Raw genomic sequence first — 18,532 nt, 5'->3', positions numbered from 1 at the left:
TGAAAGAAAGATGCTTTAATCACAGGAGTCACACATGTGTCCACTGTACCATCTGGAACTCTTCTTGTTTAGCACTCGTAATAACACAAACACTAAATCCTCCTTCTCTTGTGCTGTTTTGTAGCAGTGTGTACACCTGAGACTGTCACCTGTCTGTCCTGCACTCTCTCTCTGTTTCTTTCTCTCTGATTGTGGAATAAAAGTATGAACATGTATTTATAAGTTACACTTGTGTTTGAATCCTGCAGCTTATCACACATTTGATTTCCATGTGTGACGACTGCAAGTGTCCAGAGTGAGGACAGACTGAGGGACCCACTGCTGCACATCATCTGTGAGGCTTTGCACCCCTGATGATCCACCAGGACAAACTCAGCAGTGTGTGAGGAAGAGGAGGAGGAAGAGCCAGCAGCAGCTGACAGATGGAGAGAATAGACAGACTGTTCCCTGTTTGTGAAGGACTGCTAGGAAAGTTTAAAATAACTAATTGTCTGTCCTGAATCAGTCTTATTAGGTAATGTTCAAATAATGTTATCATTCCAGTGTTTTCAGTGTGGGAGAAAGTAGGGCCTTCAAGTTACACACTATGAAAGGCAGCAACAAGTTTAATATTCAGAAACCTAAAGTATGTATCAGCAGCAGAATGGAGCTAAAAATAAATGTTTGTTTCAGTTCTATGAAGCTTTGAGTATTTTGGATTAGTAGTACTGCTGTGTTTGTTGCATCATATTGCTGTAATTGTTTATATGCTTTATATATTCTGAGGTAAGTTGATCTATAGTGTTACATCATATTCTATAAGGATGTTATGTGTTTGTATACTTTCTGTCCAGTTTGACCCATTTAGCAGAAGTCAGCCTGTTTAAGGCTCTGATATCTATTCTGTATGACCTAAAGCAGTTATGACATGGTCTGATTTTCTCACCCAATAAAGGAATATTTAATATATCAGTCTACTCTTTGTTTATCAGAAACAGTTATCACAGCTCGTACATTTTCTTTTTACACATATATGTAAGCATTGAGCCAAATTTAGTAATGCCAACATATCAAACGGACAATATTTGTCTCTTATATATGATACATCTATATATACACTGTCAAAGATACTTGTCTTTGAGTGAAGGTTTAAGGTCATAGGACATATAAATAACTGCAACTTGAATCTTTACTGAAAATCAGTATTTGACACAGAGTTCACTCACATGAATTTCACTCACATGTGCTGTAGAAGTGATTTGATTTGAGAGTTCAAACTCACTGCTGTAATGGCTTATGATGATTAATATAATAACTATAATATTGGCCATATCATATTTACACTGACTTTAGTCTCATGAACAACATTAGCTAATTGTTATTTACTAGCTAATCTTAAATGACTGCAGTACAAATATGAAGGCCAACAATCATGTTTTACAGTCCTGTGGTCTCAGCCTCAGATACTTATTAAATCACACAAAGCTCGTGTAGAAACAAACACACAAACAAAATATGTTCTCTTTCATTTCTGTCAAACAAAACTGTATGAAACGTTTCCAGCGATTGGTGTTATGGTTGCTAGGCAACCTGGGCAGCGCGATGGAGGCTAGACCGTCCCATTTCACAAGCCTCGCACTTCCGGCCTTAGCGGTCTTTGAGTACGCAGCCTTTGAGGATCGTTGAGGCTGCGTACTTTAAGGCTGCAGACCCTGAATTGGGATACAGCCACTATAAATACACACCAGTAATCAGGGGATGGGAAACAGGAGGGAAACACACCTGGGAGACATAACAGCTGACGAGGCAGGGGAACGTAAACAGGACACACTGACATAAGACAAAGACCTTCAAAGTAAAACAGGAAACATACACGTAATGACAGACTCAGACGCGGACTAAACACAGAGACCTACTACACTAAGGGGGTGCACAAGCAGGGAAGACACCATACAGAGGGAACACCACTAAACCCTAGGAAACCCAAAACAATAGTCATAATACAAAACTATCAAAAGGAAAAGTACATAACCAAAAACACTGGGTCACCGACCCAGGACCCTGACAGTAATGGACTTCTATACATTTTACATCAGATTAAAACTTTGGGTGTAAGATTCAGATAATTATTTATTAAAAGCTAGACATTTTGAATGAGAATAAGAAAGAAAAGTATGTCTTTGTGCCCCTTTTCCCTGTTAATGCCCTATCAGCCCCCCTGGCTAAACTTTGCTAGATCCGCCCCTGCACAGTTACCAGCCGTCAGCTACGTAGAAAAGGATCCTGGTGTAGAAAGTAATATTAAATTAATTCTAACAACAGCTTATCAAGGTTAAACATGCTGCTGTTGTTCAGCCGCTGGTTTCCTATTTCTGGTGCAAAGTGGGGCAAAAACAAAGAAGAGAGACGGACTGACGACAGAAAACCCGATCAGCTGATCATTAAGCAGTTTCATGAAGTAGCAGCGGGAGAGAGAGAGAAGAGGCAGACGCTCCATATAGCGGTTGTTAAGCTTAACGTGGGAATGCTTTACAAACATTCAGAGATGGACTTACACACTTGCTTTACTTCTCTCTGGGATAACTTCCTCGGAGATGAAATGCTGGTTTGGTAGCTGCTCTATCACGTGATGCATACTGCTCTGACATTAGATACGGGCGACACAGGCGGTTGCCCGGGGCGGCATCCTGATGGGGGGCAGCATCACGGGCATCGGCAAAAAAAAAAAAAAATTGCTCGTACTCATGCTGCCCCGACATCATGCCAGCGCATATTGGGAATGGCATAGGCACCGATCGGTTTTCTATCGCCCATTTGCTGGGAGTAAGGGCGCCCTCCGTTTGCAGGGTTCGCCTGCTGCTTGCGGTACAGGGAGGAGAGGGCGGGGCGGCGGGGGATTCTCTGGGTGGCTGGAGCAGCATCTAATAACCAACTGGCAAAATAAAATAAAATAAAAACAAACCAACACACACATTAGACATCATGATACAGACTTATAATTTGCACCGATGTTTTTTTCGAAATTCCATACACGAAAAGTGAGCGCGAGAGCCCTCGGTGCGCCTGCTGCTGAAGTCAAATAAACTTTATTGTCATCTCCGCTACATACAGTCCAGTATATAGAGAGACGAGACGACGAGGCTCCAGTTACAGCAGTGCAAGTAAACAAACAATAAATATAGTAGAGTAAGAAAAATAAATATACACTTTAGGATTCGGGGTAAAGGGATCAATAACAATTTAAAATTTATAATTTACAGTTTGAGGATTTAAAGTCTCACACACAACCTGTCAAAAGGGGAGGGAGACCTGCTGTTTCCAAATAGAGCACATTTCATACATAATGTTGTAAATCCAAGCCCATTATGTATTCATGTTTTGTTCCTGGGTTGTGTGAAATCTCTGAAATGCACCCTAGACAAAGTGAATCTGTGAACTAAGGTGTAGGTCTATTAGATCATGCTGTGGTGATCCTCGGGTTGAGGGATGGGTGTTCATACTGGAGTGCAAAATTAAAACCAATGGAAGATGGACAAGAAAAGTTCAAAGCCATCAGGTGTCAGTTTAGAAAAAAGAGAAAAGAAGAGGAGGAGAAACGAGCAAAAGATACACGTAAGCAGATGTGTCATTGGATAATGGCAGGTCATGTATCCTGAAACAATCAGAATCAGAATACTTTATTAATCCCTGAGGAAATAATGTGGATTACACTTGCTCCAAGAAGATGTCACAAGTTTTGTGAGGTGCTTTTTTGATATTTAATGGATCGGATTACATTTTTTATTTCTCTCCGATATCCAATCCAGTAATTTAGGTCAGTATCAGACCGATACCGATATGTAATATTGGATCGGTCCATCTCTAATTTTCACAACTTGGCTCAGGTGATTAGAGGATCATCAGGGGGTCCTTTGTCCCTCTCTGAGGGGATACTGCCACTAGGTTTAAATCTGGGACTCTCCACCATTTGACTCTTAGAAGTGAAGAAAATTCTCGGATGAGAGGTGAAACGTCTTCAAGCAACTTAAAGAAGTCCAGACGCTTTTTTTTTCCAAGGTCCTTAGACTACAATGACCTGGATGACTGAGAACCTTCACAGACATATTCTGAAGATGTAAATCCAATTAAAAACTCCCCAAAACTACTATGAAAAAACCCTTAAAAGATTCAGAGAAGAAAAATCCTTTACATATAAAATCAACAGAGGTTCCTGATAAATAGACTAATAAACAGAGAATAGCTGAACAGTTTATGTGACACAGACCTAAAAATGCATAAATGCTCCATGATTTTGATTTCTATCCATCATCTTGAACACTGGCTATAAATGTGTTCACTTCATTATTGTGTGATTTGGTTTCTTCACGTGTCTCCTTCAGTGCAAATAAAGGACTGTTAGAGTGTGTGCTGTGTTTTTCTGAAGCATGACAATCCTTTCCAACAAGTATTTCCAGCTGTTTGTCTCCACTCTGCACTTTAGTCTTTGTTCTTGACATGTCTGTGTTTGTCCACCAGGTGTCTCCCTCAGCTCATTTTCTCCAAATCAGAAGCATCTGAATTCATCTGAAAAATGACATTAAATGTCATCACTCTAGAAATAATAATAATAATAATAAATAATAATAATAATAATACAATATCAAAAACATCAAAGATTCAGTTTTTTGTTACATTTTAAAAGTTCAAACCTCAAAGACATTAAGTTTACAGTCATATTTGATCAAGAAAATCAACAATCTTCACATTTCAGAAACTGGAACCAGCTTTAAATGTGACTAAAATAATGATAAAACAATTAATTCTCTAATCATTGACTAACTGATGAATCACTGCAGCTCCAATATATTGTTGCATTTGACAACCCACTACAGCAACTACAGAATAAAACCACTAACCAGACTGATGACAGATTTCAAACATGCTGAATATGAAGAGTAGTATCATTTAAACTCACATGATTATCAGCCATAAGAACAAATTCAGATTTATATTGATGTAAGGTATATAAATGTAAGTACAGTTTGAATCAGTGCAATATTATTTTCACACATCGATGGACCACTGAACTTCTCAGCTTCTAAAATGTAAAGCCTCATTTAGAAACTACACAAGTACATATAATGGTCAGGAATCAACATGAACCTGTCTTCTCTATTTGACTTTAATCAACTCTGCAGTGTCTCCATAAATTACAAGACAAAGTCCAGCATAGAGCGGCTGAGTGAATGTGGTCTGGACTCTGTGGAGGAGAGTCATGGTTTCAGAGACGCTGTAGAAAGACAGAATACCTGCTCTGTGATCCAGGTACACTCCTACTCTGGAGGACCGAGGACCTGAGAGGACAGTTTGGACTTTATTGTACAAAAATTGAAAACTGTTTGTGTCACAACGTAATGCCCAAGATTGGTCATTGTATCCTCCCTGCCCTGCTCTGCTCATATTCTTGTATGTGACTGCTATACAAACTCCTCGTTTCCACTCCACCTCCCAGTAACAACGTCCACTCAGACTCTCTCTACTCAGGACCTGAGAATAGTAAGTGAATCTGTCTGGATGATCAGAATAAGACTGTAGTTGTTTCATAGATGTTAATTTTCTGTTCCCCTCAGATAATAACAGACGTTTGTGTGCTGTGTTTGGATCCAGTGTGATTTCATGTGAATATTTTAAGAATCCAGCTCTGGTCTTTGGCTCTGGTGGTGACAGTAAAACATCCTCTTCAGTGACTGTCAGTGAGATGTTTGTCCATTCCTCTCTCAGAATGTCCTGTAGTTTATCTCTGGTCTTTGACACAGCTGCTGTCACATCCTCAAAGTAGCTCAGAGGATGAATATTGATGCTGGATGAGTCTGTAGACTCACTGAGTGCTGACAGTGAGGGGTAGTTGTGTAGAAACTGGTTGTGATCCTCTGTGTGTGAGAGCTGCTCCAGCTCGCCGTCTTTCCTCTTCAGCTCAGCGATCTCCTGCTCCAGCTTCTCCTGAAGCTCTTTGACTCGACTCACTTCAGTTTCCTGCTGGGATCTGACCTGCTGCTTCACATCAGAGCTTCTTTTCTGGATGAGACGGATCAGCTCAGTGAACATCTTCTCACTGTCCTCCACTGCTTTATCAGCAGAGCCATTGATGGCCTCCACCTCCTGTTGAAGCAGCTTCACATCTTTCTCTCGCTCCTGGATTCTCTGCTGGATGTTTAGTCGTCTCACCTCGAGCTCCTTCTGCTTCTCAGTCCTTTCTGCTGCAGCTGGGACTGTTTCATGGCCTTTATGTTCATCCATCAAGCAGAGATAACAGATACTCTGCTGATCAGTACGACAGAAAATCTTCATTACCTCATCATGACGAGAGCAGATGTTCTCCTGGAGCTTCTTGGAGGGGGCCACCAGCTTGTGTTTCTTTAATGGAGCTGCATCATAGTGAGGTTGGAGGTGTTTCTTACAGTAAGAGGCTGGACAAGATAAACAGGACTTGATGGCTTTCAGCTTCCTCCCAGTGCAGACATCACAGGCCACATCTTCAGGTCCAGCATAGCAGTGATCAGCTGGAGCAGCTTGGAGTCCAGTCTTCTTCAGCTGCTCCACTAAAGCTGCTAACATGATGTTTTTCTCCAGGACAGGCCTCGGTGTGAAAGTCTTCCTGCACTGAGGGCAGCTGTGGATTCCCTTCCTGTCCTCTTCATCCCAGAAACTTTTAATACAGTTCATGCAGTAGCTGTGTCCACAGGCTGTAGTCACCGGATCCTTCAGTAGATCCAAACAGATGGAACAAGAGAAGGTTTCTCGGTCCAGCTGAACTCCTTTCTGTGCCATTTCTCCTCTCAGTGTCAGTGACTGTGTCAGTTTCTCTTCCTTATAACTGAAACTAGTCTGAACTCTGATCTCAACAACATGTGTTTCTGCAGTGAATGGAGCCTGTCAGCTCTTACACGTCACCACATGTTGGTTACACCCATCTTCAAAGTGCAGATCTGAAGGGGAGGGAACGAGGAAACACGTGGACAGAGAGGAGGTGCTGTGTTTAAGAGCAGGAAGAAGAGGGAGAGTTATCAGGCTGTGCTTCACTCCAGGAAGAGGAGCAGTTTGAGAGTGATACTGTGTGTTTAACCCTTTTTTATTTACTGCTCACATCAACTTTTAAGCTTGGTAACACTTTCTTCTATATAAATAAACTTCAGTGTAGAAATGTCAGAGTTCTCACTGAAATTAACAAACAGTCCTTCAGTTTTAGTCAAAGCAGGAGGATAATGATCCTAAACATACAGATAAGGCAGCCACTGACATGATGCTTATGTTGCATTTAAGTTTATGTTCATTTCAATTGTTTATGTCCCTCAAAGACCATGAAAGGTGAGAGGGTGCAGCAGGTGTAGTAGTTGGTATATGAGACAGTAAACAAATTACAGAGTTTTCAAACACATTCAGCTCCACAAAAATGTGATAAATGTTTGACAGGAATAAAAAGAAATTCTGATCATTCTTTCAAAGTATTTTTTCTGTTATTACGGTCGAGTTGATCACAACAATAATCTTGAGCAGGGACGTGGCTAAATACAGGTATGTGAGAACGACTCAATATTAAGTTCTCCACTGACTGACTGCAGCTTTGTGGCCTGGAGATATTGGATATTAGAACTTGGTGGTCTGTAACAGCAGCCCACTAGCACAGGTTTCACAGGAGGAAGCTGGACCTGTAACCACAGAACTTCCAGTTGGATCAACAGTCACAGCAAGAATCAGCATCTGCACATCTATCATCAAGAGCAGCAGGGGGCGCTGTTACACACAGAGGCAGGTTCTCTCCCAAATTTATCCAGAACAAGAGCTGAGCAGCTTTTTCTGTGAGTCAAAGTACTTCTAACAAATTACAGCAGATCACAGAGCCTGTGTCAGCTCAGCTATCAGAATCAAAGAGTGAAGCTGACCTGTGTAAGTCAGCAGGTCAGACAGTATGTTAATGAGGGGAAATCTACAAACCAGTAATGAACTTTTCATAAACTACATTTAATACAAATCTATGATACGTCCATAAGTCTGCACAGTCTGAAACCTCCTCACATTTCAGCCCTCATTTCTCATCATATTGTAATCTACAGTTATTTATGGTTCAGTGAGTTTTGCTTGGAGTTTGCAGCTTCTGAGAGCATAATTTACATCACTGAAGTATTTATGATTCCCCTGGTATAAAAAAGTTTCACAGTAAAATCTCATCTTTCTAACATTCACACTGAAAACATGTTTATTATACTGCATGATAAATACAGCTGAACACGACGTCCCCAGAATCACGTTTTATTATCAGAAACAGACAAAAAGAATCAGCTTTCCTGACCTACAGTTTGATGCTTCAAAAGCACAAAGGACAAAAAATGTAAAAATTTAAATGTAAGAAATCTGTCCTCTCCTCATCCTCCCCACCACCCTCAGGGTGACCTTCATTTTCTTTGCTCTCTTTACCATCATCATCATCTTCATCGTCTTCTTGCTCACTGTCTGCTGCACACACACACACACACACACACACACACACACACACACACACACACGCGCACACACACACACGCACACACACACCTCTACATGAATGAATGCTGTGGCTCTGTTTCACTTCCACAGATCAACTACTGAGGGCGCTAAAAGGGTCCAGGTCATGTTAGTCTCAAATGCTTGAAAAGAAGTTCAGTTTCCTTCTTTTTAAGATATCCAGACTGAACTTCATGACAACAATTAAAGCATCTACCAATGGGAGTTCAGGATACTGTGATTGATCTACGACCCGGTAATAAATACATCATAAATACCACTGCACCCAAGAAGAGTGCCTGACAAGCCCAGTTGTAAGTAACCTGTTAAGACTCGACTGTACACTGTGTTCGTGTTTTCCTCCGAAACAATAAGTTCCGTTGGAGCAGCCTTTCAACGCCTCTCTCTGTCTCTCGCTAGCAAACTTGACCCAGACAACAAAGTAAAGCTAGTTTTAGGCTACGAGCCGACACAGGACCCGACGTATTAGCCAGAGGTCCCTTTACTACGGTTCGGAGCCGCGGACCTTCAGTGGGAGTAATAAATCACATTCATGTAGTTGTAAACAGCATGATAATATCTTAAGTAATCCAAAGTATTCCAAATACGTTACTCTCATTGAGTAACGTAACAGAATACATTACAAAATACATTTTGGGGCATGTATTCTGTAATCTTTAGCTTTAGTGAAGGTTACAAATGATCTTCTTATGGCCTCTGACAGTGGACTCATCTCTGTGCTTGTCCTGCTAGACCTTAGTGCAGCGTTCGATACTGTTGATCATAATATCCTATTAGAGCGATTGGAACATGCTGTAGGTATTACAGGTACTGTGCTGCAGTGGTTTGTATCATATCTATCTAATAGACTCCAATTTGTACATGTAAATGGAGAGTCCTCTTCACACACTAAGGTCTATTATGGTGTTCCTCAGGGTTCAGTGCTAGGACCAATTCTATTTACATTATACATGCTTCCCCTAGGCAGCATCATTAGAAGACATAGCATAAATTTTCACTGCTATGCAGATGATACGCAGCTCTATCTGTCCATGAAGCCAGGTAACACACACCAATTAGTTAAACTGCAGGAATGTCTTAAAGACATAAAGACCTGGATGGCCGCTAACTTCCTGCTTCTTAATTCAGATAAAACTGAGGTTATTGTACTCGGCCCTGAAAATCTTAGAAATATGGTATCTAACCAGATCCTTACCCTGGATGGCATTACCTTGGCCTCCAGTAATGCTGTGAGGAACCTTGGAGTCATTTTTGACCAGGACATGTCCTTCAACGCACATATTAAACAAATATGTAAGACTGCTTTCTTCCATTTGCGCAACATCTCTAAAATTAGAAATATCCTGTCTCAGAGTGATGCTGAAAAACTAGTTCATGCCTTCATTACTTCCAGGCTGGACTACTGTAATTCGTTATTATCAGGATGTCCTAAAAACTCGCTGAAAAGTCTTCAGCTAATCCAAAATGCTGCAGCAAGAGTCCTGACAGGGACTAGGAAGAGAGAGCATATTTCTCCTGTTTTGGCTTCCCTTCATTGGCTTCCTGTTAAATCCAGAATTGAATTCAAAATCCTGCTCCTCACTTACAAGGTCTTAAATAATCAGGCCCCATCTTATCTTAATGACCTTGTAGTACCATGTCACCCTATTAGAGCACTTCGCTCTCGCTCTGCAGGCCTACTTGTTGTCCCTAGGGTATTTAAAAGTAGAATGGGAGGGAGAGCCTTTAGTTTTCAGGCCCCTCTTCTGTGGAACCAGCTTCCAGTTTGGATTCGGGAGACAGACACTATCTCTACTTTCAAGATTAGGCTTAAAACTTTCCTTTTTGCTAAAGCATATAGTTAGGGCTGGACCAGGTGACCCTGAATCCTCCCTTAGTTATGCTGCAATAGACGTAGGCTGCTGGGGATTCCCATGATGCATTGAGTTTTTCCTTTCCAGTCACCTTCTCACTCACTATGTGTTAATAGACTTCTCTGCATCGAATCATATCTGTTATTAATCTCTGTCTCTCTTCCACAGCATGTCTTTCATCCTGTTTTCCTTCTTTCACCCCAACCGGTTGCAGCAGATGGCCGCCCCTCCCTGAGCCTGGTTCTGCCGGAGGTTTCTTCCTGTTAAAAGGGAGTTTTTCCTTCCCACTGTGGCCAAAGTGCTTGCTCATAGGGGGTCATATGATTGTTGGGATTTTCTCTGTATTTATTATTGTGCGATCTATTGTACAATATAAAGCGCCTTGAGGCGACTTTTGTTGTGATTTGGCGCTATATAAATAAAATTGAATTGAATTGAATTGAATTGAATTGAATTGAATCTGTAGTGGAATAAATTTAAAAACCTTCCCAACACTGTGGTCTGGGTGAGTGCAGGTTTTTCCATAGAGCCGGTGGTTCCACCTCTGGGTGGAGTCATCGCATTACAGCCTGCAGTCCACACTTGTTGGCAATTAAGCTGCCAATACTTAAGACCACCGTCACCAGATCTTCAACTAACCTCTGTCAGTGTAGGCTGACACAGCTCTTGTGATCTTGTTCACAGTGATATTATCTGCTCACCTTGTGTTTCTCTGCCTGTAGTCATCCACCTGATCCCGATGCTCAAACTCTGACAATACTCACCTTCATTTGAAGACCAGTTTTCTCTGCAGCTCTTCCTCCACAGCTCCTGCTCACTTCTCCTCCCTGCCACAGTTACTTGATACCACGGATCATCACCGGCTGGAACCATCACCGCCTCACTCGGACCACTTACCCCTCTTATGCCAGTCCTCCACCTACAATAAGTAACACAGTTCATGTCCATATTTGGTCTTTCCTGACCTGCAGCAAAACACATTCTGAACTTTACCTCCTCTCGTTACAGTCACTCAAAAGACTCCTGGTTTCGTTCCCCCGGCCTGACTTCCCTTTTCCCCACGTCACAGAATTCATATGTATATGGTTTCCTAGTACTTCGTGTTTGTTGTACAGTTCACGTTTGCTACATTATTCCTTAGAATCTCACGTACATCATGGTTCACAGTTCATAGTCACATCATAGCTGTAATTCTCTGTTTGTAAATAACGTCTTGTTACCATGTTTACTAGTGCCTCTGTTTGTTTCTGCAATTCAGTCCGTTTGTCTGGTTTGGCCTCTGCTGTGACACAGTGACGGTGATGAGGCTGAATACTGGGCTGTTCTGTCACATGGTGCAAGCAGAATCATCTGCAGCTCAACGTAACAAAGACCAAAGTGATGATGGGTGAGAGGCAGAAGGATTTGGGGAAAAATACATTATTTGTATCTAACTCAGAGGAGCAAGGAACATAAAGGGAATTCCTTTTCTTAAGTATCAGGTAATTTCAAATGCTACATTTCTATCACCTCAACAAACATCAGCAAACACACAAACTGTTTGTGTGCAGTTTGTCGCACATCGTCCCACAGCTAAAGGTCCAGCTGCAAGGTGCCATCTCCACACACCTACTATTATTTATTTCTAATTTTAAAGTTGCACATTAGAGCTGTTAAAATAAATAGCCTGTAAATGCTGCTCCTGCTTCTCCTGCATAAAGTTCCAGCATTGCTACATTTCAAACACTAACACTCTCTGCTCCCATCTTCCCACACATATACTGGGAAACTGTGGGAGCCATCTGTACATTTTCATACTTGATCCCTGATATAAACTGGGGGTGGCCCACAACAAATAAACACAACAAGTAAACACAACAAATAAACACAACAAATAAATGGATCTGGCTGTATGGGTACTTAATGATCAAGCTGGCAGTAATGTTGTGGTGTTTAGTAGACAGGAGGGTGGGGAGTGTGGGAGGAAATGACACACAGGACATGGTTTGAGGTAGATTCATATCAAGGCCCTGCAGTGAAGACTATAACCTTCAGTACATTGGTCATCTGCTCAGCCAGGTTAACTATAACAACACTGTAAATTCAGTCTGACAGTGAGTTAGTGACAGTTAATGACAGTGAGTCAAACCCACTCCCTCCTCCAACTGTGACGGCCTAGACAGAGACTTTATGCAAGCTTCTTTGAAGCTGGCAGACAGTGAAGGTGAAGGTGAGCATAACTGAGTTCTAGCGACTCGTTCTTACTTTAATAACTGGTAAATTTCACTGAAGTCCAAAACAACTCTCAAACCACCAGGAAGGAGACAACAGAAGTATTTATTTTTACCTTCATTGTAATTTCTTCCGTTGCCTAAGCTGGTGAGAGGTTGTTGTTGTTGTTGCTTATAAATTTAGTTTGTAAGATTTCTGCATGAGATGATTTGATCAGATATTTTTTAGTTTTATATCAACTCTACGATTTATTTTGAGTATTTAATATTAAATAATTTCAGAGTGCAACATCAACAAGTCATGGTGATTTATAAGTAAATAAATTAATAAATAAATATTCCTCTTTATTCCTTAAGCCAAACATAATATTCAGATGAGGATAAAAAGCCAGGAACATTTTATAACCTGGAGAAAAAAAATCAATATGCCTCATGTGTTGCTCTCAGAGGTTGAACCACCTGTCGTCAGGTTTTGAAAGTCAAATTTGGTCTGAAACTCTTTTCATTTACACCTATAGCATCAGGGAAACTTCACAGTACTGATCTACATCACTGTGTGATGGATGCATCTAAAAAATGAAGGCAGTGATAAAAAGGAAACAACTCATTCAGTAGCTTCAGTTTTCTGATGATCTGACAGAGTGAAGAGTCAGACCCTGTTCTTCTGAAGTTTAACAACTTTTCTGCATCAGGATCAAAGTCAGAATGAAAATCCTCCATTTTCACTTCTTCTGCTTCTTGTCAGGTGAGGACTGATGATCTTAATGTTGCTCTTTAACAATAATTTTAACTAAAAACATACTCAACTTTATAAAACACCTTATTAAATACACATATTTACTAGAGCTGGAGGTCTCAAGACCACTTTTACGTGGTCTTGGTCTCGGATCCCTCGGTCTTGTCTCGGATCAACATAGTGGTCGGGAGATTTGGAGTCAACAGTATCCATGACACACAACGTAACGTTCGATATTTATACACCTGAACCCCAGCGAAATATAATTGTCATCATATTTGCGCTTCTTTGATGAGGTTGTGTTACAGTCCGAGCTGTCGTGCTTTCTCCCACTTTGACGCTCTGCATCAGACACTTCATCACCTTCCACATGACTGCTATGCTAGCCACTTGGTTAGTAACCACAGGTACATCCGTGCAAGCATCCAAATCTGACGAACACATTGTTGTTGAACAATCACCTGTGCGGTCACTGGAAAATGCATCTTCAGATATGAGCTGACTGGTTGCTGTGGCCGGTGTCTCTGTGGTAGGGCCTTTTTTTCTTGTTAACCACTTGTCCATTTTCGTGCTGCACTGAACGCTTCGAGGCAACTGTCAGTCATTTGGGCAAGTCACGCCCATGTATTGTGTCAGAGCTATTTTTTGCTGAACACCAGAAGGTGGTATATAGTCATGTATTTGATAGCCACATAAAACTGCATTAGCGCAATTTTTGGTTTGTGATTTGTGATCCCCACTCCAACCTCGACCCTGGCGTACCCCCTACAGCCACTTGCGTACCCCGAGGGTACGCGTACGCTAGTTTGGGAACTACTGCTTTAGATAAACCGCCGTTTGTCTCTCCAGCTCAGTCAGTGGAATCTGTCCGTGGACAGTACAGCACAGTAACATTTCTGTGTTACAGTAAAATAAAATGTGATTACTTTAACAGTGTGAGAACTCCGTCAGTTGACCACAGTCTAAAAAACTACAACTAAAACTGCGGCTGTTGTCATCATAAAGTCTTCAATTTCCTTAACCCTGAATCTAGAAACAGCGTCAAGAAGGAAACGCAGTTAAACTGCAAGTTAAATTGATAAATGAACGACTGAAAGAGAAGAAAAACAAATTCACATCGAGTAAAAGGAGTAAACACGAGAGTCTGAAATAAAACATTCTTTAAGTCTGGAAACAAAGTTAATAAATGACTGAAATTAGTTTTAAATGAAATACTGAAGGAGAAATGTGGAAGTGTGGTCGTCGATAAACAACTCCTGTTCTTAGACACGAATATACACACGGAGAGATTTCACTGACTGAGTTATAATACGGCAGCGATCAATTTATATTACCACTCTGCACCGCCCTTGTGACCTATACGTCGGAGTGAAACCTTTAGATAAACCACCGTTTGTCTCTCCAGCTCAGTCAGTGAAGTCTGTGCGTGGATGTTCGTGTGTGCAGAATGTGAGTGGAAAGAAGAGCAGTAAGTATTTTATCTGTAACTCTGTTTTTATGTCAAACGTCTCTGAGAGTGTTGAAAGTGAAATCTCTGCTCTAATTATTATTAGATATAATGGTATTATTTTACCAGATGATGTTACAGTCTCTCTCTCTCTTTAATCCATCCATGCTCATTTTTTACAAAGCTGAACAAGTGATGATGTCATTTCTGACTTCATTGTAATGTAAGAACTCACAGAGGCACATTTTATGAGTTGCATTTTATATTTTGCTGTCAGCTTGGAGAAACCGGTTTCCTTCGCCAAGCTTAAATGAAAACACCGAAGAGACAAACAATCTAGAAACAACTCGAGTCACACGGACTTTCCATCGACACGAGTCACAAAAAAACCCAGGAGACTGACCTTTTGTATCTGACATTTGTTTTTGATTTTATGGTGTTTTCCTGGCTGTGCGGTGATTATCGCTGTTGCCGCACAGTCCGTCTCTTAACGTTGTAACTCCACCATCAGGCCGGGTCTTTCTGTACATGTTCTCCCCGTGTTTGCGTAGATTCTCTTCAAAGTTAGTGTGGTTAGGTTAATTGATCATTCTAAATTTCCAGTAGGTGTGGAGGTGAGTGCGGATGGTTGTGCGTTAGCGACAACCAGACTGACGACCTGTCTATGTGTACCCTTTCGCGGGGGGACCCTGAAAATGATAAGCAGAAGAGAATGAAAGGATGGAGGTGTTTAACGAAACAGAGCTCCTCTGCATGGGGGTAAACTGGAAATCCCAATCCACGAGGAGCCTTTCATACGCCTACATCATCAATGAGTCACAAAACTGCTCTATGTGCACTAACACATTTCACCCACTTGAACTCACCCTCGGTTGACAAAACTCAGCCCCCGCTTAATTCTTACTAACCTCACATATTAAACGTTTCGAGTAGATCATGATGTAAGAGACATTTACTCCGTTGTGTGGACGGTTAAACATTTGGGCACACGATGGGTTCATTCATAAATGAAGAAGAAGAGGAGGCAAAACTGGATCGCATGCGTCGAAAACGGCTTGTGTGTTCTTTCTAGTTCCGGTGTCTATTATAAAGCTGCTTGTGAAAGAATTTCGACTCTCCACTGAACTTTTTTAACCGGGATATTCGTGATGCCAAACACGTGAATATCCCCAGATGTGTGGCTGTATGTCTAAGTACAAAAAGTGGAAACTAGGACGTCCTAAATACGTATGACCTCATCAAGAGGTCAGTAAGGGACCGTATAATAAATAAAATCAAGTCAATGTTTTCATGGAGAAGCTCACAACACTTAGCATTTCACTCCAAGCGTCAAACCAGATATAGCTTTTTTTTAATTAATATTTATTTATTTATTTATTGTGTTTCATATAGGGGTCTGCATTTATTTTTATTCTGCTGATCTCTGTCTATCAGTAATGTTTATCTAGACTGAACCAACGGGGTCAGTATTAGCAGAGACATTATGCTAAAAAGTTATTTTATTTATTTTCTATTTTTACTGGTTGAAGTCAGACTGTAGATTTTCCTTCTTCTAGCTGTACTGACTGACCTTTGACCTCATGTGTTGATGACTCTTCACCTCTGTCTCCTCTCACAGGAAGAAGATGATCTGCAGGATCCTGCTGCTCATCATCCTCACCTCATGTGTCTCTGGTTAGTTTACAGCTTCACTTTATGAACTCCAAATAAAGCTCAGCAACAGATTTGTTCCAGTTCTCAGTGTGTCTGCTCCTCTCTTTCCCTCTCTGTCTCCTCAACAGGATCATTTGTAGTCAATGTGACACAGACCTGCTATCAGGCAGAGGAGAACCACAACATCACACTGGAGTGGACGTTCACCACCAAACCTGACAGATCCAACAAAACTCTCAACATCCTCTGTGAACTGTTTATCAGTGATAATAACATTTCAGTCTTCTATCATGTTCATGAAGGTGTTGAGGTGTCAGAGTCTCAGGATGAAAAGTTTTCAGGACGAGTCCAGAGTGACAAAGACGCCCTCAGAGAAGGACGAATCAGACTCCAACTGTCCAGACTCAGGACTGATGACTCGGGTCTGTACCTGTGTGAGGTGAACACTGATTATGGCTTCAGTGTTGGAAGATGTCGACTCAACGTCACTGGTGAGATGATTTTGTAAAAGTCACAAATGAATTCAGATCAATTTCAGAACTGATTTGTTTGGAATAAGATCTGCTTGTTGTTCGTTGTTATATTGATGTTTGTTTTTATGTATTTATGGATAATTTTTTTTGTTTAATATTTAAAGGTATTTTAAACTTGTTTATCTGAGTAGCTAGAGTGACAGTGATGATCAGAGTGATTGTTTCTGTATTTTCTTCATGTTGAAACAATTAGACTCTTTTTTCATTAACACAAGATATAAATGATTTATGGCTTTGAATATATTTAACAGTTCACTCATATATTCAACACAACACAGCCTGTTCAGTGACTTTTATTATCTTAGATATTTCTGGTAAAAGGTTCATTTTAGAGGATTTTTTAATTAAACATAAAAATCCCTTCTCACTCGGTCAGTACTAAACAAACACATCTCCATGCACCGATAGATGTGTTAAAACTTCTTTCAATGTGGATGTTTTAATGTTTTTAATCTCAGATGTGTTTGTGTCTCTGCGGCAGTGAGGGATTGCCCTGAACCTGAGAGAGAACCTGAGACATCAAACACAGAGAGACAAGGAAGGATCGACCTCTACTGTGGACTGACAGCAGCTCTGCTGCTTCTCTGCTGCTTTTCATTCATTTACTGTCTGAATAGAAAACAGGATTTCTACTCATCTAATAATAGATGTCAGACAACTTCATCAGATCAATCAGTGGAAACAGTTTGATCAACATTGTAAATGAGACTGTTGGAGTTCACTTTAATAACATGATGGACAGAATAATGAGACGTGATCCACAAAATCATGAACTTCATGGAAGTCTGTTCATTCAAAAGGAAACTTTATCAAACTGTCACTTTTCAGTCAGAAGATGAAATTTGCTCCATGTTAACTTTACTGATGAAAATCATGTCGACCTCACAGACCTTGTGTGTCTGATATGTATTAATGTGAAACATTAACTGTGTATTTGTATAATATATACTGTGTATATGATGGATTTAATGAGTCATTATGCAGAGACATGAATCATGTTCAAGTGTCAGTAAATGTCATAAATGTTTCCAGTGTTTTCTGCAGTTTCTTCAGTTTGACCATTTTCTACATTGTTGTTGCTCCAGCTCAGCACACAGTCAGTTTACAGCTGTTTATATTTTATACATGAGGTTTTTTTTTACAGCGCTTCATTGATATTTTTTTCCTGAAAAACCTAAAAAACAATACATTTATAAGTATTTAAGTGCACAAAATGGGACTACAGATGAAAGTAACCTTATGGCTGACTCTGGCATATTTACATTGATATATTCATAAATATTCAATTTAGAAATGAAGATTTATTTAGATTTTTTTTAAACTATATTAGGAGATTCAATAAACTAAATAATCTGGCAATTGCTGGTTCATGTAAGGGGACAGCTAAGGTTGTCATGTGTTAGGATTGAAAATGTTTGATTTTGTTTACTAAAATAAGTGGTTATAATCATTTTCATACATTTATTGCAAACGTGCTCATGAGATTTGGCACTCAGTGTTCTGAAAGTCGAAGGTCATAAGCTTCATTCGCTGTGACTGTCCGGACTGATATATTGTGGGAAATGACTTAGAGTGCAGAGGGG

At 40.5% G+C, this 18,532-nt stretch overlaps 1 protein-coding gene across 1 annotated transcript; it reads right to left on the bottom strand.

Annotated features, from left to right (window-relative positions):
- Nucleotides 1-5,130: 5,130 nt before the first annotated feature.
- Nucleotides 5,131-6,804, bottom strand: LOC134624577 (tripartite motif-containing protein 16-like). Its single transcript, XM_063469581.1, has one exon. The coding sequence runs from the start codon at nt 6,784-6,786 to the stop codon at nt 5,131-5,133; it is 1,656 nt and encodes a 551-aa protein (XP_063325651.1). The 5' UTR covers nt 6,787-6,804.
- Nucleotides 6,805-18,532: the final 11,728 nt, after the last annotated feature.

The sequence above is a fragment of the Pelmatolapia mariae genome, linkage group LG3_W, assembly GCF_036321145.2.
Source record: "Pelmatolapia mariae isolate MD_Pm_ZW linkage group LG3_W, Pm_UMD_F_2, whole genome shotgun sequence".
In the NCBI taxonomy this organism is placed as follows: Eukaryota; Metazoa; Chordata; class Actinopteri; order Cichliformes; family Cichlidae; genus Pelmatolapia; species Pelmatolapia mariae.
Note: the sequence above shows the minus strand (reverse complement) of the source record. Positions and strands in the feature narration are given on the sequence as shown.

Excerpts from the sequence above, each read along its gene's own strand:
- LOC134624577 (XM_063469581.1), bottom strand. The coding sequence starts at position 6,786 with ATGGCACAGAAAGGAGTTCAGCTGGACCGAGAAACCTTCTCTTGTTCC.